Here is a 24,036-nt window from a genome sequence, read left to right on the forward strand (position 1 = left end):
CACTCGGAGAGGACTCATTAATCTGTTCCTCTTTTGTTCCAAGTCGCCCGATATTTATAGGCCGTCGCCGGGGGAGGAGGCGCTCTGATTGGTCCGGGGAGAGGTCAGAGGTCGTGTGTGTGTGTGTGTGTGTGTGATGATTTAACTGGGCTGTGAATGCGAGCGTCTCCCGCGGCTTCATTACCGAGCTGCAGCACGACGGCCTCTCATGGCCGCCTCAGCTCCGACGAGGAGGAGGAATGGAGGGAGAAGGAAAACGTGCACTCGGGTGACAGAAGACGGGTTGTTGTTGTTTACCATCGGCAGGAACGCAAACGGGACCACGAGGAGAGGGTTCTGCCCTCGTTACTTGAATGTTACATTAGACGCCTCTACGGGGAGTAAGTCAGGGTTGAGTGCCTTGCTCAAGGACACAATCAGTGCGTTTACATGATGGTATAATTCTAATCTTGCTTTAGTCGGACTCTGCTATCTTTTGGGGGATCTGCTGTTATCCCAATATACATGGCAGTGAGTAATTCGAATCATTGGCCGAAAGCATGTCATATCCGATACGATAGGCGGCGCTGTTTTCATTACAACTCGTGGTGATACAGCCATTTCCGCTTGACCTCTTCACCACCACCAACAACAACAACATCAACATTTCGAGAAAGAACCATGAACTTTAGTATGTTCAACTCCTTCAATACATTAAGCATAAATTCTGTCTGCTCTTCGGTCCAGAGATGTGTGGTGGCTCTTGTGTTCTCCATAGCGTTGTTTGCAGCGCCGCCGCTCCCACAACGCGCACTACGCGCTGCGCGTAGGGCACCAAGTCCTGAGGGGGCGCCACAAAATAGACAACTAAAAAAATCCTCATCGTTATAATAATTATAATGCCGATATTATTTCAGTCTAGAAATATGAGGCGCCTTTTAGGCATGTATATCACAAAACAGGCAGAACAAGAGATATATTTAATCGCTCAGCACCCCCCCCCCCCCCCCCCCCGTTAACACTTCTCGGGATTATTTCCATCCATAGAAGAAATAGAACATAAACAATAGCCTACACATTGGTTGCTTAGTTACAATACAGGAGGCTATTATTGTACTCTGATAATAATAATAATTATTATTATTATTATAAAAGTATTATTATTATTGTAATTATAATTATAATAATATTATTATTATACTTATAATAATAATAATAATAATAATAATAAAAGTTTAGGCTTGATACTGAAGATATTCCTCTAAAGTATTCCTCTATCTACTCAAACAAGTATATTGAATTTTTCAAACTTAGTCCCAAGGCTGAAGGTCTTGCCCTTTCTCACACACACACACAAACAAAAACTTCTTTTTTTTAAAAGATTTTATTTTGTGTTTCTATATAACACGCTTTCATTCAGATATCCAGAGGTCAGAGGTCATGTCCTCCTCCCTAGTTTCCTAAGCTTCCAGAGTGTATCCTAACCTCTCCACGCGGAGGCTTTAAGAAGCGCCGGGCTCCTCCCCCGCCTCACGGCTCGGGGGCCACGGCGAGCTCGTTGTCACGACAACCAGAGAGGACGTGAAGGCCAATCGGATGAGAACCCCCGGCCCACGTCGGGTCCCATGATGTCTGCGCTCGCAGTAAAGTGTGTGTGTGTGTGTTAGTTTTCTTTATACGATGTGGAAAGTTTTCTCCTTATTTGCCCTCAAAGACGGCAGAACTAGGACACCACTGTAAGTACACATGAGCATATGCACACACACACACACCTACACACACACACCTACACACACACTCTGAATCTGGCTCCAGCACCGGTTTGATGCTTCGTGAACTGATGAAGACATAAACTTGTGTTTCTTTCACAGCCGCAGTTATAATATTTAATACACAGAGTTATTCAAATGAGTCATCGCGAGTAACTATAGCAATAACTTATTTTAGGGATGTCACTCCGGGTATTATAATGCTCTGCTCCCATTGGCTGAATATGAAATGGACCAATCAGGTCTCGGTTAACGAGATGCTTAGTTGTGCAATGGTGTCGGTATTATTTATGTTGTTTTAATCTGTGTTATCGTTTTGTTCTAGTATGTTTATATTTGTATTCTATTGTTTGTTGTTCGTTGTAATCTTCCGATGCCTCGTCTCCTCTATCCTTCCTTCCTCTTTCCTTTCTTGTTCCCTCACTCACTCTAAACTCTTCTTCTACACTCAGGACATCAACCTCCTCCTCATCCCTGTAATCTGAGCCGTGCACGAAGCTTTCAAGGGTTATCTCCTTCAAGGACGACAAAAACACACCCAAAAAAAACACACACACACACACATACACACACACACACACACGAGTTACAGTCCCACGCCGCCACGTTCATCATCTGCTCTGTTCCCCCTCTGGAGGACACTTTCCCGTGGCTCGTATCTCTGGCCTGGTTTTCCTACGTGCGTGTGTGTGTGTGTGTGTGTGCGTGTGTGTGTGTCTATGTGTGTGTGTGTGAGTGTGTGTGCGTGCAGTCTGTTGAGCTGTGAACGCGTTCCCAAGATGCAGCCTGTGTGTATCAGCGTGTTCTAAAAAAAGACAAAATGAGGAGAGAGGAGGAGGAGGAAGAGGAGGAGGAGGAACTCACTGATTGATGAAGGCTCCGTCGAGTGTCATTGATTAGGACCAGTGGTGGAGGATTTACTTGGATATTTTATATAAAGTACTTAAACCACATTCCTGCCTTCAAAACATCACGAATGTAAAAGTTTGCAAGTTTACAATCAAGAAGTTAAAAAAGTTTAAAAAGTGACTAAATGGGCTCTAATAGTTGTACAATTATTAGCTATTATTTTGTATTAATATCGGCCCATTGATGCAGTAATATTTAATATTTAAATGTAACCGACTGCAATCAAGGTCATTATTTTATTTTAATGTTTATACCGATTTTATGAATGCAGACATGTCACATGGTGCGAGGACTCTGCTTGCTGATTGGCTGAGGCTAACTTTCCGCGACTTGGCTGCAGAAATCAAGCGGCACACACACACACACATGCACACATGCACACACACACACACACGTACACATGCACACACATACACACACACACACACACACACACATGTACACATACACACACATACACACACATGCACACTCATGAACACATACACACACGTGCACACATACACACGTGCACACTCATGAACACATACACACGTGCACACTCATGAACACATACACACACACACTCATGAACACATACACTCATGAACACATACACACATACACGCACATGAACACATACACACATACACACGTGCACACTCATGAACACATACACATACACACACGTGCACACTCATGAACACATACACACACACACACGTGCACACTCATGAACACATACACACGTGCACTCATGAACACATACACACATACACACGTGCACACTCATGAACACATACACACATACACACACGTGCACACTCATGAACACATACACACATACACACACGTGCACACTCATGAACACATACACACACACACGTGCACACTCATGAACACATACACACATACACACACGTGCACTCATGAACACATACACACACACACGTGCACACTCATGAACACATACACACATACACACACGTGCACTCATGAACACATACACATACACACACGTGCACACTCATGAACACATACACATACACACGTGCACACTCATGAACACATACACACACGTGCACACTCATGAACACATACACATACACACACGTGCACACTCATGAACACATACACACATACACACGTGCACTCATGAACACATACACACATACACGTGCACACTCATGAACACATACACACACGTGCACACTCATGAACACATACATACACACACGTGCACACTCATGAACACATACACACATACACACACGTGCACACTCATGAACACATACACACACACACGTGCACACTCATGAACACATACACACACACACGTGCACACTCATGAAAACATACACACATACACACATCATGAACACATACGCACACACACACACGTGCACACTCATGAACACATACACACACGTGCACACTCATGAACACATACACACATACACACACGTGCACACTCATGAACACATACACACACGTGCACACTCATGAACACATACACACATACACACGTGCACACTCATGAACACATACACACGTGCACACTCATGAACACATACACACACGTGCACACTCATGAACACATACACACACGTGCACACTCATGAACACATACACACACGTGCACACTCATGAACACATACACACATACACACGTGCACACTCATGAACACATACACACACGTGCACACTCATGAACACATACACACATACACACACTCATGAACACATACACACATACACACACGTGCACACTCATGAACACATACACATACACACGTGCACACTCATGAACACATACACACATACACGTGCACACTCATGAACACATACACATACACACACGTGCACACTCATGAACACATACACACACGTGCACACTCATGAACACATACACACACGTGCACACTCATGAACACATACACACATACACACGTGCACACTCATGAACACATACACATACACACGTGCACACTCATGAACACATACACACATACACACACGTGCACACTCATGAACACATACACACATACACACACGTGCACTCATGAACACATACACACACATACACACACGTGCACTCATGAACACATACACACACGTGCACACTCATGAACACATACACATACACACACGTGCACACTCATGAACACATACACACATACACACACGTGCACACTCATGAACACATACACACATACACACGTGCACACTCATGAACACATACATACACACACGTGCACACTCATGAACACATACACACATACACATACACACACGTGCACTCATGAACACATACACATACACACACGTGCACACTCATGAACACATACACATACACACTCGTGCACTCATGAACACATACACACATACACACACGTGCACTCATGAACACATACACACATACACACGTGCACACTCATGAACACATACACACGTGCACACTCATGAACACATACACACATACACACACGTGCACACTCATGAACACACACATACACACACACGTGCACACTCATGAACACACACATACACACACGTGCACACTCATGAACACATACATATACACACGTGCACACTCATGAACACATACACATACACACGTGCACACTCATGAACACATACACACATACACACGTACACTCATGAACACATACACACACACACACGTGCACACTCATGAACACATACACACACGTGCACACTCATGAACACATACACACACACACGTGCACACTCATGAACACATACACACATACACACGTGCACACTCATGAACACATACACACATACACACGTGCACACTCATGAACACATACACACATACACACGTGCACACTCATGAACACATACACACGTGCACACTCATGAACACATACACACATACACGTGCACACTCATGAACACATACGCACACACACGTACACTCATGAACACACACATACACACACACACGTGCACACTCATGAACACAAACACACATACACACACGTGCACTCATGAAAACATACACACATACACACACGTGCACACTCATGAACACATACGCACACACACGTGCACACTCATGAACACAAACACACATACACACGTGCACACTCATGAACACATACACACATACACACACGTGCACACTCATGAACACATACACACACACACGTGCACACTCATGAACACATACACACATACACACGTGCACACTCATGAACACATACACATACACACGTGCACACTCATGAACACATACACACATACACACACGTGCACACTCATGAACACATACACATACACACACGTGCACACTCATGAACACATACACACACACACGTGCACACTCATGAACACATACACACATACACACACGTGCACACTCATGAACACATACACACACACACACATACACACACACATACACACACGTGCACACTCATGAACACACACATACACACACGTGCACTCATGAAAACATACACACATACACACACGTGCACACTCATGAACACATACACACATACACACACGTGCACACTCATGAACACATACACATACACACACGTGCACACTCATGAACACATACACATACACACACGTGCACACTCATGAACACATACACACACGTGCACACTCATGAACACATACACATACACACACGTGCACACTCATGAACACATACACATACACACACGTGCACACTCATGAACACATACACATATACACACACACGTGCACACTCATGAACACATACACACATACACACACGTGCACACTCATGAACACATACACACACACACGTGCACACTCATGAACACATACACACATACACACGTGCACACTCATGAACACATACACACACGTGCACACTCATGAACACATACACACATACACACACGTGCACTCATGAACACATACACACACGTGCACTCATGAACACATACACACATACACACGTGCACACTCATGAACACATACACACATACACACGTGCACACTCATGAACACATACACATACACACGTGCACACTCATGAACACATACACACATACACACACGTGCACACTCATGAACACATACACACACGTGCACACTCATGAACACATACACACACACACGTGCACACTCATGAACACATACATACACACACGTGCACACTCATGAACACATACACACACGTGCACACTCATGAACACATACACACACACACGTGCACACTCATGAACACATACACACATACACACACGTGCACACTCATGAACACATACACACATACACACGTGCACACTCATGAACACATACACACACGTGCACACTCATGAACACATACACACATACACACGTGCACACTCATGAACACATACACACATACACACACGTGCACACTCATGAACACATACACACACGTGCACACTCATGAACACATACACACATACACACGTGCACACTCATGAACACATACACATACACACACGTGCACACTCATGAACACATACACACATACACACACGTGCACACTCATGAACACATACACATACACACACGTGCACTCATGAACACATACACACATACACACGTGCACACTCATGAACACATACACACACGTGCACACTCATGAACACATACACACATACACACATACACATACACACACGTGCACACTCATGAACACATACACATACACACACGTGCACACTCATGAACACATACACACATACACACACGTGCACACTCATGAACACATACACATATACACACACGTGCACACTCATGAACACATACACACACGTGCACACTCATGAACACATACACACATACACACACGTGCACACTCATGAACACATACACACACGTGCACACTCATGAACACATACACACATACACACACGTGCACACTCATGAACACATACACATATACACACACGTGCACACTCATGAACACATACACACATACACACACGTGCACACTCATGAACACATACACACACGTGCACACTCATGAACACATACACATACACACACGTGCACACTCATGAACACATACACATACACACGTGCACACTCATGAACACATACACACGTGCACACTCATGAACACATACACACATACACACACGTGCATCCCTTCCTCCAAACAACTTGCTTCCTTCTGCACTTTCATCATCGTGCTTCTCTGGTACTTTTCCTTATACTTACTTTTCCTCCATTGTGTGTGAGTGTGTGTGTGTGTGTGAGTGTGTGTGTGTGTGTGTGTCTACATGACACTCAATGTGTTTATGTTACTTTTTTATTCATATCTCAACAGAAATGTCTTCCTCTTCAAACTATTTTTGCCATTTCTTTTCTACTTGTTCCTGTATTTCTTTTACCCTCTCAAGGGAGGCAATGGAAGTACCACACACACACACACACACACACACACACACACACACTGAGATACATGCCACACACACACACGTCACTCCCGCCTGGCTGTCGGTGATTGGCTGCGTCTCCTCGCTGCTGCAGCGGCTGTTGGAGCTTCGTTCGTTGGGATGAAACCTTCTGGGAAGCTGAGCCGGATCAAATATTCATGATCACAAAGAAAGGAAACATCAAACTCCATGAGAACACGCTCTGCAGCGCACACACACCTACTGCACGGGACGAGGAGGAGGAAGAGGAAGAGGAAGAAGAAAAAGAAGACAAATAAGAACAAGAAGAAGAAGCAACTTCCTGTGTGTGCATAACCGCTGTTTGTTATATAAGAGTTTCTGGGATTGCAGGATTTATTTTGCGATTTAACTTCCCGTAAGAAATAAACTTGTATAATTCAGATAATTTATTCGTTTTCTTGACAAAACTACCAAAGTCACGGCCTCTCCGGCGTGGCTCGGCGATGTCTATATATATATATTTCGAATATATTTATATCAAAATATGTTTATATTTATATTCCGACTACCGAAATTAATTGTTTGAAATATATTTATATATATATATATATAAATTATATTAAGTCGAAATATATATATATAATATTAAGTTGAAATATATATATACTTTACCAAATCTATTTACATTACAGCTGATGAGCCTCCTGACTCGTCTGCATTGATGTGCAACGTATGTGTGTGTGTGTGTGTGTGCCCTCCTCATTCATAATTATGATAATGTTCTTTATTACATGCCCATGCAGCAGTTATGGACTCACAGCGGCGGTCTGTAGCTCCAGAGGCTCTGATGGCTTCAAGAAACCAACCGGAGAGGCCCGGGCGAGCGGAGGCATCCAAGAACCTAGACTCCCAGTTCCTCTCTCTCTCTCACACACACACACACTATGTTATGTATGCAGACAACCTCAGTACACTCAATTATAGTTTTGTCAAACAATAACATATGGCATGCATGTGATCATGTGTGTGTGTGTTATGCATGTGATCATGTGTGTGTGGCATGCACGTGATCATGTGTGTGTGGCATGCACGTGATCATGTGTGTGTGTGCTTGGCATGCATGTGGCATGCATTTCAGTGTGTGTGTGTGTGTGAAATGATTCCTATGATTCGGGTCCTCAGATGTTTGAGGTTGCTGAATGCCGTGTCTTCGACAGTCTGCCCGTCACTCCAAATCACTCGCTCTGAATCTCACACACACACACACACCCCATCTCTCCACCTGTCTCCACAGCGGACACGATGAAGTCACAAACACAACGTACGCCCCATTAAAGAAACAGAGACAACTTTAGAGCACTTACAGAGAGACACACACACACACACAGCCCCCCGGGGGTAATGCAGTGGAGTGGCGTTGTAGTTATTTTAAGCCGGATTAAAGGATCTCTCTTCTCACATCCGAGCCTGAGCGCTTGGTGAGAAGAGAGGAAGAAATAATGACGGAGGAGGAAGAGGAACATGTGAGAGGAACACACACAACTCCTCCAGATTGTGAGAGGAGAAGACATCATGTTTATTGGTGAATATGATTGTTTCCCATGAGCGATGCATAATAGAGCAACACTGACATGAATGATGCTCCCTTCAGCCTCGCTGCAGAACTCTCCTTCTACTTCCTCTTGCAGAACTCTCCTCTTTCTCCTTCCTCATGTCTATCTTGTGAACCTGCACGGTGCCATGTCTTTAACCACCTCTCTCCTTCTCCTATTCTCCCGTTCTCTCCTTCTCTCATTCTCCCGTTTTATTTTTCTCCTGTTCTCTCTTTCTCCTGTTTTCTCATTCTTTCATTCTCTATACATATAAACATACTGGGACATACCGGTATATACACTACCGTTAACAATTTCGTGTTTTCCATGAAAACTCACACTTTTATTTATCAAATGAGTTGCAAAATGTATAGAAAATATAGTCAAGACATTGACAAGGTTAGAAATAATGATTTGTATTTGAAGTATTAATTGTTTTCTTCAAACTTTGCTTTCGTCAAAGAATGCTCCTTTTGCAGCAATTACAGCATTGCAGACCTTTGGCATTCTAGCTGTTAATTTGTTGAGGTAATCTGTTGAAATGTCACCCCACGCTTCCTGAAGCACCTCCACAAGTTGGATTGGCTTGATGGGCACTTCTTGCAGACCATACGGTCAAGCTGCTCCCACAACAGCTCAATGGGTTGAGATCTGGTGACTGTGCTGGCCACTCCATTACAGACAGCAGACCAGCTGCCTGCTTCTTCCCTCAATAGTTCTTGCACAATGTGGAGGTGTGCTTTGGGTCATTGTCCTGTTGGAGGAGGACATTGGCTCCAATCAAGCGCTGCCCACAGGGTATGGCATGGCGTTGCCAAATGGAGTGATAGCCTTCCTTATTTAAAATCCCTTTGACCTGGTACAAATCTCCCACTTTACCAGCACCAAAGCAGCCCCAGACCATCACATGACCTCCACCATGCTTGACAGATGGTGTCAGGCACTCTTCCAGCATCCTTTCACCTGTTCTGCGTCTCACAAATGTTCTTCTGTGTGATCCAAACACCTCAAACTTGGATTCATCTGTCCAGAACACCTTTTTCCATTCTTCCTCTGTCCAATGCCTGTGTTCTTTTGCCCAGACCAATCTTTTCTTTTTATTGGCCAGTCTCAGATATGGCTTTTTCTTTGCCACTCTGCCTAGAAGGCCAGCATCCCGGAGTCGCCTCTTCACTGTCGACGTTGACACTGGCGTTTTGCGGGTACCATTTAAAGAAGCTGCCAGTTGAGGACCTGTGAGGCGTCTATTTCTCAAACTAGAGACTCTAATGTACTTGTCTTCTTGCTGAGTTGTGCACCGGGGCCTCCCACTTCTCTCTCTGCTCTGGTTAGAGCCCGTTTGTGCTGTTCTCTGAAGGGAGTAGTCCACACCGCTGTAGGAAATTTTCAGTTTCTTTGCAATTTCTCGCATGGAATAGCCTTCATTTCTAAGAACAAGAATAGACTGGCGAGTTTCACATGAAACTTCTTTTTTTCTGGCCATTTTGAGTTATCGAACCCACAAATGTGATGCTCCAGATAATCAACTAGCTCAAAGGAAGGCCAGTTGTATAGTTTATATCTCCAGCATAACTGTTTTCAGCTGTGCTAACATAATTGCACAAGGGTTTTCTAATCATCCATTAGTCTTCTAAGGCGATTAGCAAACACAATGTACCATTAGAACACTGGAGTGATAGTTGATGGAAATGGGCCTCTATACACCTCTGGAGATATTTCATTAGAAACCAGACGTTTCCACCTAGAATAGTCATTTACCACATTAACAATGTATAGAGTGTATTTCTGATTGATTTAATGTTATCTTCATTGAAAAAAACAATGCTTTTCTTTGAAAAATAAGGACATTTCTAAGTGATCCCAAACTTTTGAACGGTAGTGTACATACTGGGACATACCGGTACATACATACTGGGACACACTGGGTCCCTGTTATTCCTGTAGGTGAGTCTCGTTTGTTTTCAGTGTTTTCAGCGTCTCTGACTCGATGACCTTCATGTGGGCAGATCAAGATGAGAAGATGAATCCATAATCTGCATAACTAATCTCAACAGCAGGTGAGTCACGCGAGAAGGATCTCAGCTGTCACCTGCTCCAAGGTCCTCACGTCCTTGAGGGATAGTTTTATATGAAGTTATTAGAGTTTTAATAGGAACACTATTTCAGAGGCGCTTCTCACCCTGACATTCAGAGAGTGTGTGGGCAGGGTGGAGCCACGTGTCTCCTTCTTCCTTTGCTTCCTTTCCTTCAAGGTAATCAAGGCAGCCAGAAAATAGGCAGAGGCTATGTCGTTCGAACACACACACACAACACGACTGTAACAATCGCCTGACCTGGCATCCCGTTTCCTGTGAAACAGCGCCCTCTAGCGGTAGAGCATCAGAATGCAGGGGCGACCGTTCGGAGACAACCCTCTCACCTGTCACGGGTCAGGCTGTGACGTCACGTCACCGCGAGGTCGACGCCTCCGTTTCATTCAAGCGAGGTCGTCCATTTAGAATAATACCAGACTAAATTATATTATGGTTGATTACATTTATTTGTAATAAACGGTCAATGTAAGTCATTTTTTTCACATGTTGCCTCTAAAAATCTCTTAGAAATATATGATTGATGTGTTTGTGACGTATTGTTTTTTTTAGCTTGCTTTAAGCTCATTTCTGGGTGGTCCGAGTGTCAAATTATTGTGTTATCAGTGGATATTTATTTTTTATAATGTCCACTTATGCATGTATTTATCTGCCCCGGGTCAAACCTCGTCTTCTGTTGAGAACAGGTTAGACTGCGAGAGTTTGATTTATGGTTATTTATGCACATTCATGAGACGAGTATAACCTTATTTATCTCTATCGGACATAATCAGCAGAGGGTCTTTAACTTTATATTTCGACCCAGCGTAAAAGGGGCGATCAAAAAGATGAGATCATCTAGATCAAAATAGATTTAACTAGAACGGGCACTCGGTAGAGCGCATACCTTCGCATATCACAAGATTGGGCATTGAATTATGAACATGTTGGCATTAGTTGCATGCCAATTGGCTAAGAATTGACCGCGTTATGGTAAAAAGAAGATTTTGACCTTTTCGTGACCTTGACCCTTAACCCGATCAATCCCAAAATCTAATCAAATGGTCCCCGGATAATAACCAATCATCCCCCCAAATTTCATGTAATTCGGTTTAATACTTTTTTACTTCTGAGAATAACACGCATACAAATAAATAAATACACGGCAATCAAAACATAACCTTCCGCATTTTCAATGCGAAGGTAATAAACGGCCTGAATATGCACGATTTGATTTGGGGTTGTCATGTTGTTGTTATTGTTTATCAAAGATGATAAAAAATCTCAACCAAGCGGGAAACTTGAGAACAAATTATCCGTTGTCAAAATAAAAGTAGATGCAGTCAGATGAAGAGAGAAGTGTGGAAAGGAATGAAAACAATCATTTGAGTCACAAAGTGTGGAAAAAAAGAAAAAAAACCTCATGAGTCTGTGACTCGCCCTCGTTGATGTTTGTGTTATTTAAACTCTGTGTGCTGTTATTGTTGTTAATTGTAACGTCTTCAAGATGTCTACTACTATGATATGATAGTATACTAATCTCATTCTATGAATCATTTATGTCACGTGCATTTCATGTGTTGTTTGCGTAATAAGTGGTGGTAGTAACGTGATGTCACCGATTGGCTTACTGCGGTTTTGAAGCGTCAGGTGGTCAGGAGAGAGAATGCAGCATTAACACATGAAGCATAGACTTCTATACAACCAGAGTTGTCGCCCCCTGGTGGTCAGGAGAGAGAATGCAGCTTCAACACATGAATATATATGGCTGTATATGGAGCTTCACACATCACACAATAAGACACGTTAACAGCAGCAGACAGAGCATAAAATAAATTAAATTTTTCCATCCGTCCAATTTATTTGGCTTCATAGGAAACAAAGAGGCCCCGCCTCCAACGCGGCGCCTCCCTCTCCTCATACATGAAGGACTTCACACCCGAGAACATCTCAGGTCATCAGAATAGTGGCCGACGCCTGAAGGGACGGTGTTAATATCTTTGGGAAGACGTGAGCACCGAGGGCCCTTCATCACGGACGGAGGCCCGACCCTCCTCTCTCTCACCCCCCCCCGCACCATTAAGATGACAAGTAGCCCAGAGTTCATCAAAGGGATAATTCCACACACACATCATGCATTTTACAGGCGGGGAGGGACTGAAGGAAGCGGGTCACCGTTCTGCCAACACTTCACTTTGTGAACTTTAAAGAGCGTCTTTGCTCACTAATCACTCTCTCTGCTCCACCCTTTAAATATATTTCGGTTTTTTTTGCCGTTTCCTCGCCCTCTTTTCATAATCTCTCTCTCTCTCTGCCGTCAGCTCTAATTAGGTCACTACGCGTGTGCCCGGCAGTGATTGTGGGTTTTGTGTTTTTTTTAAGTGGTCTAAGGAGGCCCATCGCTCAGCTGTGGTTCCCCACCGGGGGTCCGGCTGGTCGAGGGGGGACACACACACACACACACACACACACACACACACACACACACACACACACACACACACACACACACACACACACACACACACACACACACACACACACACACACACACACACACACACACACACACACACACACACACACACACACACACACACACACACACACACACACACACACACACAGTCTAATGGCTCCCGTTACAGCACTCACCCTCCTCAACGCAGACCTCCTCTCAAACGTCCAGCCCTGAATGGCGTATGAATGGTGCTAAACTATTAAATAAACTATTAAATATACTATTAAATAATCTGGATCTCACTCCAACAAAAGGCCTGACCTGCATTTAAAAACAGGCGGTGGGTGTTTTTTTTCTGCATTTCTCTCGTGGTTTTATGATACCTGCTGATCCAGGCGGGTCTGGGTCCATGAAGAGATCAACCAGGAGGACGAGCACTCCGGCATCCGGACTAGCAATGGGGTTTAAACTGGACTTCAAAGAAAAGTTTTTAAAAAGGAACCGAAGACAACGAGAAGTGTGTAATCCACACAATTTGCGATGATGCTCTGAAAAAGAGAAACGCCTTCATCGGGGTTCATACGCATGGTGATTAATGGGTTTCCAGGAATTTAAACCAAATTTACATGACCAAACGTTTTGAAAGATCTCAGTGTATAAAATGTCGTATTTAAACTAACAATGAGAATTTCAAAGCATACATTATATAACCTTAAATGACACAAATGAATGAGATAGAATAATAAACATGCACGTCTTTTCAGTTGATGTGCGTTGACTTGCAGCACGGCTGCTGAGTATGAAAGAGCGTATGCCGGCTTATATTTTGAGCGTCGCTCTTTTTAATTATTTAAAATCTTACAGTCTCTAACATATGAATATAACAAATTTCAATAATTTTGAAATAACCATTTTAAAAATCCAGGACTTTCCCAGGTTTTCCATGAACCCTAAACGATGTGAAACTACCTCACTTTGCATCGTGTTAACCTCAAAGTTTCAGCTCACTTCAACTCGACATGGACTCCAACTTCTGATGTGGATCCGAACGCCATTAGGATGCCACTACGAGGGATTAGGGGCGCACTGGCCCTTTAAGAAGGTCGAGCTCACGACCGGGGATCGGGTCTCGTCTTCCTCGCCGACGCGTCGCCACGGTGAGACTGTCGAGTGCCGGCGGCGGGTCGGGAAAGCAGAGCTCCATCGAGCGGGAAAAAGGTGGGAAACCTCTGGAGAGGCTCTAAAGGCACAGGTGTCAAACACGAGGCCCGCGGGCCAAATGCGGCCCGCCACATCATTTTATGTGGCCCTTGACGACTTGAAGGACATTCGATTACCTTTTCTTAAAGAAATTTAAGACAAATATCCTGTGCTTTTATTTTGAAGGTGTCAAATGAAATGGATTTATGTTATAATATTAGAGAAATGTTCTTATGTACAATATTTCTTCTCAAATAAACAATAATCAAATGCAAAGAGAGTTATTTAACAATAGTTTTGAGTAGTTTATACAGAGTTAGTTCCAACCGGCCCTTTAAGAGCAGGCACGATGCTGGTGTGGCCCTCGGTGAAAATGAGCGACACCCCTGCTCTAGAGCAACGTCGTAGCTTCGCTAAACATGTGGCGTGAAAACGCTGTAAAGACCGATTGTGGGCGGAGTCACAGAGGAAAGGCGAGCGCCGGTTGGCCGATCGACGGCGCTTTGCGAATTTCAAATTCAGACTTTTAATAATCTCACACAATGCGTCAAAAACTGAATTTATGCTTCTTTATTTCGTGTGAAAACAATTGTGCGTGAGGAACCGACACGCGTCGCTTCAATCACCTGAACGACGAGCACGTGACCCTTCAGGTGCGTGAAGCCGTAACACCCGTTAAACATGACTACTTTATGTAAAAAAACATTTATCAAGACAAAACACTCGACTCGAGCGGCTCGGAGAAAACAAAAACACGCAATACTTTACACGCGAGAGGTTTTGTTTGCAAAGTGAAACGATAACTCACGATAAACTTTACTCATCTTCAGTAGACGCCAGAGTGAGGACCAGAGAAGAAGAAGAGCCCGTTACGACTGACTGCGTATAAATACTAAATTAAAAAAGGCAGCATTAAAAAAATAAAACGACACGGGCTTCCTCACCGTGGCGTCGACCTTAAGGCGCGGAGGTGAACGCCGTTTCCCGTGGGGAGCTAGTCCGGGAGAGACGCCGTGGCCACGTTGCTGTACGGCCCGAAGCGGCCGAACGTGTCTTTTCCCGCCACGGCGACGCACACCTTGCGCCCGGGCTTGAACTTGTTGATCAGCAGGCACATGGGCAGCGGCTCGGGATCCACCGAGGTCTGGATCCAGTCCGGGAAGACGTTGCTGCCCTTCCGATTCTCCATCGTCGTGAAGATGCTGCAGCGAGAGAGAAGAAGAAGAAGACGAGGAGAGAGGTGAGCGAATAATAATGAAGATGTTTGTGAAATAAAGAGGAGAAAGCCCAAAGAGCTCGCCTCCATATTCATTCACAATGTGACGAACAACCGGGTGGGGTTGACTTCTGCGGGCGAGGAAACTCTAAAGTACGCGCCTGCCACCTAGTGGCGGTTCAACAGGTTGCGCTGCATTTTTTATTACATTATTTAAAATTTGAACGCCGGTATATTTCCCCCCTCCCAAAAAAAGATTACGTGAGGAATTAATTATGAAAAATTAATAATGTGAATAATCACGTTATTTTGTATTATAAATATATTTTGCTTTCAAACTGACAGAATTTGAGCTCAATAACCTAAATGTCCTCAGTTTTATTTTATTTTTTAAAGGGCAGATTTTACTTTTATATTTATTGATGAATAAAGTAAATTCTCTCCCTCTCTCTCTCTCTCTCCTCTCTCCTCTCTGCCCTCTCTTCCGTCTCTTCCTCTCGATGCTAAACCGATGAGTCCATAACCACTTAGCCGTCCTCACCTGTAGTTGTCCATGGGCGGCGCGACGCCGTCGACCCGCTCCGCGTTCCAGAGCACGGTGACGCCGGCGTTCTGGATGGCAGCGAGGCGCACCAGGGGTCTCGGGGGGACGCTGTACGAGGCCGCCTCCGCGTCCAAGCTCTTGGGGAAACTCTTGGTGGGAAGGGGCGGGTACGGGGGCTTGACCTTTGGGGGGGGGGGGTCAAAGAGAGAAGCGAAGGCGGCGGAGGTCAGCGAGAGAGAAGCGAGCGGTCGCCGTGAGCTACGAGCGCGAGGCGAGCGTCACCTGCTCCGAGGAGGCGGCGCTCTCGCCCAGAGGGAGACGCTCCGCTTTCACCGGGCCGAGCTTTGGCTCCTCCCACTGCGTGTTCTCCACTTTCGGCTTTGTTTTTAGCCGTTGAATGGAGACCTAAGCGAGGAACGCACAACGCGGAAACAATGACGGTGAAGGAAGATGGAAAAAAAAAAAAGAGGTGATGTCAGAGTTCTATGCAGATTGTCATTATTAACGTTACAATATTTCGGGGTCCCGATGAGACCAACCGGCCTACCTTAAGCTCCGGGGAACAGTGAGGGGTGAGAACCGGAGGACCCTCCTCCTTTTTTATCTCTCGTGTGGCATCCTTCAAAACTTCACAGGGATTATGTGCAGTGGCGAGGAACAAAGTGAGGGAGCGAGGGAAGGAGGAGAGAGAGAGAGAGAGAGAGAGAGAGAGAGAGGATGCAGGTTTATTAATTCATGTAGTAGCTGACTGTGATTTAATGTGGGTTATTATAGCAGCTCAGCGTGTCCGGTTCTCACTGCAAGGCGGTAACATGACATTAGATAGAGTACAGGCAGCTATTCAAACATACATGTGTGTATATACACATATTTATATATATAAAAATATACACCTAATTTGGTTCTTACCTTCTTTAGCAGCCTCCATGTTCTCCAGGGCCTGTTTTGTGTTTTCCTAAACAGAAAAGATCAATCAACCCAAATAGCCAAATAACACATTTTATAAAGACAAAATTTTTTTTTTTTTAATACATTAAAGCCTCAACTCTGCAAAATAACTATTGTACAATATCAGCAAAATGTGTGAAGACAGTTTTGCGTATATTAAAAGTATAAAAACTGCAAATTCACCGTCGACCTCATGACCTTTCCCGTAGTTTACGTCTCTAACTGAACGTCACCAACAGAGTTTAGACTCTAAACAGATCTTGTCGCCGTGTTGTGTTCAAGTACAGGAGCGTCAAACCTTTTTCTCGGGATTCATCATGAAGGCAATCGCTGCTTCGGCTCTCTTGGTCACCGTGTTGATTCGGGTCTGAGGGAGAGAGGAACACTCGCATTGGGTTTAAAGAGATACTCTTTATCAACTATTTTATTTATATATATACATACATACACACACATATATATGTGTGTGTATGTATATATAGACATGTTTGGTTCTTTTGCTTTAAAAGAGAATAAAAAGGGTGAATCTTTAGATGCATGTGTGTAGTTCAAGAGCTTTCAATAAAATGGGAAAAAAGAAAACTAAAGAACAATGAACTGAAGAATAGATGCGTACAGGATTTATTTACCGGCGGATGTCAAATTTAGAGAGGAAGAAGAGGGAAGAGAAGAGCCGGAGTTTTGTGAAACAGCTTGAAGAAATAAAATAAAGGAGTGACATGAAGTGAGAAGACTCTCGCGAAGTCGGTTCCGAGCTGACCTCCAGTTTCTGGATGGAGTTCTCGTAGTCGACGGCGCGGTCCAGCTGCTGAATGGTTTCCATCAGACGCTGCAGCTTGGATCCTTTCTTCTGCACCGCGGTGTCAACCTCCTGCTCGATCAGCGTCTGCATCTGTGGACACACACACACACACAGGGAAGCTCAGATGACAGTTGTAGTCCAGTGTCATGTGACCATGCACAGACGTTTAATGAAATCGTAGCGGCTTACTTCCGATTGGGTGAATTTGATCTCGGCGGCGGCGGCGGGCTGCGGGGGCTTCGCCTTCAGCTTCTTCGTTCTGCATGCAGACAAACGCAGAACGTCAAGGTTCCCTCGCAGGAGTAAGCTAACGAGATCTCGAGAACTAGTTGAAGGGGAAAAACTTTCCCCAATTAAAAAAGTACAGGCCTCCCCGGTAGGATCACGCCAGATAAAACGATTAGACGGGATTGTAGTCGAGCGATTCATCGATTGTAGGATTTTGACAAATACGACGTAAAATGTTTAAGGAAGAAAGATGTGCTGAAGCAACGAACATGAGACTTAGTAAAAGATCAGCGAGTAAGAAGTGCTTGTCGGCATAAAAGCTCAGCTGGTAACGGAGTACATTTTGAATTTCAACGTGCTGGAGTTCTTACTGCTTTTAAAAACACGTCCCGAGTCTCACTACATGCTCCGAAACAGACAAAATATATATACACACACATATATATTTATATGTGTGTGTATATATATACACACACACATAAATATATATATATACACACACACATACACTACCGTTCAAAAGTTTGGGATCACCCAGACAATTTTGTGTTTTCCATGAAAACTCACACTTTTATTTATCAAATGAGTTGCAAAATGTATAGAAAATATAGTCAAGACATTGACAAGGTTAGAAATAATGATTTGTATTTGAAGTATTAATTTTGTTCTTCAAACTTTGCTCTTTTGCAGCAATGACAGCATTGCAGACCTTTGGCATTCTAGCTGTTAATTTGTTGAGGTAATCTGTTGAAATGTCACCCCACGCTTCCTGAAGCACCTCCACAAGTTGGATTGGCTTGATGGGCACTTCTTGAGGACCATACGGTCAAGCTGCTCCCACAACAGCTCAATGGGGTTGAGATCTGGTGACTGGCCACTCCATTACAGACCAGCTGCCTGCTTCTTCCCTCAATAGTTCTTGCACAATGTGGAGGTGTGCTTTGGGTCATTGTCCTGTTGGAGGAGGAAATTGGCTCCAATCAAGCGCTGCCCACAGGGTATGGCATGGCGTTGCCAAATGGAGTGATAGCCTTCCTTATTTAAAATCCCTTTTACCTGGTACAAATCTCCCACTTTACCAGCACCAAAGCAGCCCCAGACCATCACATTACCTCCACCATGCTTGACAGATGGTGTCAGGCACTCTTCCAGCATCTTTTCACCTGTTCTCGTCTCACAAATGTTCTTCTGTGTGATCCAAACACCTCAAACTTGGATTCATCTGTCCAGAACACCTTTTTCCAATCTTCCTCTGTCCAATGCCTGTGTTCTTTTGCCCATACCAATCTTTTCTTTGTATTGGCCAGTCTCAGATATGGCTTTTCTTTGCCACTCTGCCTAGAAGGCCAGCATCCCGGAGTCGCCTCTTCACTGTCGACGTTGACACTGGCGTTTTGCGGGTACCATTTAAAGAAGCTGCCAGTTGAGGACCTGTGAGGCGTCTATTTCTCAAACGAGAGACTCTAATGTACTTGTCTTCTTGCTGAGTTGTGCCTCCCACTTCTCTTTCTGCTCTGTTAGAGCCCGTTTGTGCTGTTCTCTGAAGGGAGTAGTACACACCGCTGTAGGAAATTTTCAGTTTCTTTGCAATTTCTCGCATGGAATAGCCTTCATTTCTAAGAACAAGAATAGACTGGCGAATTTCACATGAAAGTTCTTTTTTTCTGGCCATTTTGAGTCTTATCGAACCCACAAATGTTATGCTCCAGATAATCAACTAGCTCAAAGGAAGGCCAGTTTTATAGCTTCTCTCACCAGCAAAACAGTTTTCAGCTGTGCTAACATAATTGCACAAGGATTTTCAAGGGTTTTCTAATCATCCATTAGTCTTCTAAGGCGATTAGCAAACACAATGTACCATTAGAACACTGAAGTGATAGTTGATGAAATGGGCCTCTATACACCTATGGAGATATTTCATTAGAAACCAGACGTTTCCACCTAGAATAGTCATTTACCACATTAACAATGTATAGAGTGTATTTCTGATTGATTTAATGTTATCTTCATTGAAAAAAACAATGCTTTTCTTTGAAAAATAAGGACATTTCTAAGTGATCCCAAACTTTTGAACGGTAGTGTATATATATATATACACATACATAAATACACATATACATACATAAATATATTTATATACACATACATATATATACACATAAATATGTATATAAATACACACATATATATATACACATACATAAATATATATACACACACATATAAATATATATATATATACACTTATATATATAAATACACACACACACACACGCACGCACTTCGGTTGCAAGTCCACTCACACGTTCAGCAGCCTCTGCGCCACCTCCGCGTCGGTCTTCCATCCCTTCAGGGCTTTGAGTCTCCGCCACGGCTCGATGGCCATCCCGATGTCCACGCGAGTCCTCACCTCCCGCTCCTTCCTGGAGGAAGGTTTGGACCGTTCCTTCCCGGGGGAAAGCTTGGGCCGCTCCTTCCCGGGGGAAGGTTTGGGCCGTTCCTTCCCGGGGGAAAGTTTGGGCCGCTCCTTCCCGGGGGAAAGTTTGGCTCTCTTGGCTTTGAGGAGGGTCTTTTCCCTTTTCTTTAAGCCCGTAGAATCGGCCATGTTCTACTGTGTCAAGACAACAAGGTGAACGTGTGTGGTCGAGTTAGACGGGGACCGTTAGATAAGTCATTAACTACTATCCACATGTGACAAATATATATAGATAAACTTACTGGAGGCTTTTCGTTCAGAGTGTACCAGTCAGTGTCCGCTCGTGTGAGTCCAAGGCTTTAGAAATGTTGTCTTATTCGACAAAACTCGGTGGTCCGCCGGGTTCCTCTGCGGTGGGAACGGCTGTATTCATCTGTGCCGTAAAGCAGTCTTTTAACGTTACTTCTGTGCAATGACGCAAAACTGAGATATCAACAGAGACAATGAAACATAAGAGTTCAGAGTTCCCGTCAGCCGTCGAGGAAATGGCAATTTAATTATTTGTTTAATTAATTCAACGTATGATGTTAAAAAAAACTCTTCTTCTTTTTTGATATAGGAGTGTTAACTAGAATATCACAAGTGATGTTAATCTGACTTATTTAATAAAAAATTATACATTAATTAATAATAACGGTTTTATTAGCAGTTTTACTAACAGTTATCTAATTATTAATCAATTATCTTTCATATTTCAGCATGACTTGTCGTAAAACAACAATAGGGACGTAAATCAGAGGCTAGATGAGTTGTTTGTTATACTGGCTTCGTTAACTAAACTGTAAAAGACACATAAACGCAACTATAAAGTTGTCTAACGTCAGCGAACAAGACAGCTGCAACGCTGCCAATATTTAATATACAAAATAGTGACGTTTCTCACTGCTGTGCCTGTGAAAACATGTTAGCTTCACGTGCTACACAGCTTTCCCGGCCAACTTCCGCCCACCAACTTCCGGGCTCAGTTTCTTCAGAATAAAAGCGTCATCGTCAAAAAAAATGTAGGGAAAATAGATTTAAGAAAATGAATTGTAGTCTTCCTGACGCGTCTTTTTACGATGCACATTATGTGAGTGAAGCAAAATACGTATTCTTTATTGCAACTTTTTTGTATATTGTATTTATATTTTTAAAATATTTGTTATATTATAGGCGTTTTCAAATATATCCGTCCATCACCGTTTATTTTCACAATATTTCAAAACAGTGACATAATGAAAAATGTAAAGAAACAAGAATAAAATCATGGGTGACCCAAAGACGGTGGCATGACTAGTAAGATTCCTCATTACTGTACAATACAGCAGTGGCGGGCCGTCAGGGCCAGCAAGGCCTTCTCTGCTGGCCTAAACATCATCAGAATATATATTTTTTTCTAAATATATTTTCCCACAAATATGTATTCAATTATTTCCCAGAGTAAGAGTTTTTCTCTTAATTTCATAGCGTTCCTCTTGGTTGCGCTGCTGTCAGCGCCAGGTTGAGATTTGGAGGGCTGGTCTTTATGTTAGATCTTTTATCCAATCATATTCAGCCATCGTGTGTTGCCAGGGGGCTAAAATCTGCCCTTAGGCCTTCAGAATCAACATTGCGGGCGCTGGTAGCTTCAAGTGAATGGGAATGACAATGTTGTGTCAACCAATCAGCTTTAGAGTTGGCTCCTCTAGGCCTTCTAGAAGGCCCCGGAACCGGCACAGGAGCCAGCTAGCAGGCGGAGTGCTGCACGTCTTTTGATTGGATTACCAATATTGAGAGGCGGGGCCTATGGGCAGGTAGATGCAGAACCTCAGAACTAGGAAACTGAATTTGATAGACTGTACAACAGAGTCATTGAAGTCTTCTTGAGGTAAGAAAGAAGGATGGATTTTGTGTTCAAATAATCAGTCTTTGGTGAGTAGGCATACAATGCATTCTATTTTTTATTAAATGTGTCTGTATGTTTGGCACAAAATAAAATGGCAAATAGCCTATGTTGCAAATTATTTGTTTTCTTTCTTTTATTTTCAGTGAATAGTTATGTGTCTTTATCATTACGGTTAAACTGCTTTGGGTGCGACAATGCCCTGTTTAGTGAACAAACTAGTGCAAGTGACTTTTTTTTCTCCGTCCCGATGCGCGCATTCTGCAGCGCGCGAGACGGAGAGCCGAGAGAAATGACATGCTGTTGTGGAGATACGATCAACATCAGACGGCTGTTTAGTTTAATAAATGAACAAAGACGTGCTATAGAGAAAATGATGGGGGCGGGCCAATTTTTTTAAATGTCATGCGATCTACCAATACTACGCCGCGATCGACGTATTGAACAGCCCTGGTCTAGAGCCATGGCATCATAATGATAGTAATAAGAGGTGGATTAATTCGGGTGGGACTGTGTAGGACCTCACTGAAGGCCCAGGCCCCAGGCCCACGGCCCGCCACTGCAATACAGTGGATGTCAGCCAGACTATTCCTTCTGCCTGAACGTGTATCTTTTCAATATA

At 43.6% G+C, this 24,036-nt stretch overlaps 1 protein-coding gene across 2 annotated transcripts; it reads right to left on the minus strand.

Moving 5' to 3' along the window:
• Positions 1-15,894: 15,894 nt before the first annotated feature.
• Positions 15,895-22,448, minus strand: atf7ip2 (activating transcription factor 7 interacting protein 2). Of its 2 annotated transcripts, none has more exons than XM_056407912.1 (10): positions 21,796-22,448; positions 21,381-21,685; positions 19,039-19,108; positions 18,808-18,939; positions 18,346-18,414; positions 18,009-18,054; positions 17,647-17,726; positions 17,382-17,504; positions 17,097-17,281; positions 15,895-16,541 (listed from the first exon to the last, which is right to left on the minus strand). In XM_056407912.1, the coding sequence occupies exons 2-10, from the start codon at positions 21,680-21,682 to the stop codon at positions 16,334-16,336; spliced, it is 1,215 nt and encodes a 404-aa protein (XP_056263887.1). In that variant the 5' UTR covers positions 21,683-21,685; positions 21,796-22,448; the 3' UTR covers positions 15,895-16,333. The 2 variants fall into 2 exon arrangements, with proteins under 2 accessions (XP_056263887.1, XP_056263886.1); XM_056407911.1 differs by having other exon boundaries at positions 21,381-21,688.
• Between the last annotated feature and the right edge of the window lie 1,588 nt (positions 22,449-24,036).

This window comes from Pseudoliparis swirei, chromosome 23, assembly GCF_029220125.1.
Source record: "Pseudoliparis swirei isolate HS2019 ecotype Mariana Trench chromosome 23, NWPU_hadal_v1, whole genome shotgun sequence".
NCBI classification, from domain to species: Eukaryota; Metazoa; Chordata; class Actinopteri; order Perciformes; family Liparidae; genus Pseudoliparis; species Pseudoliparis swirei.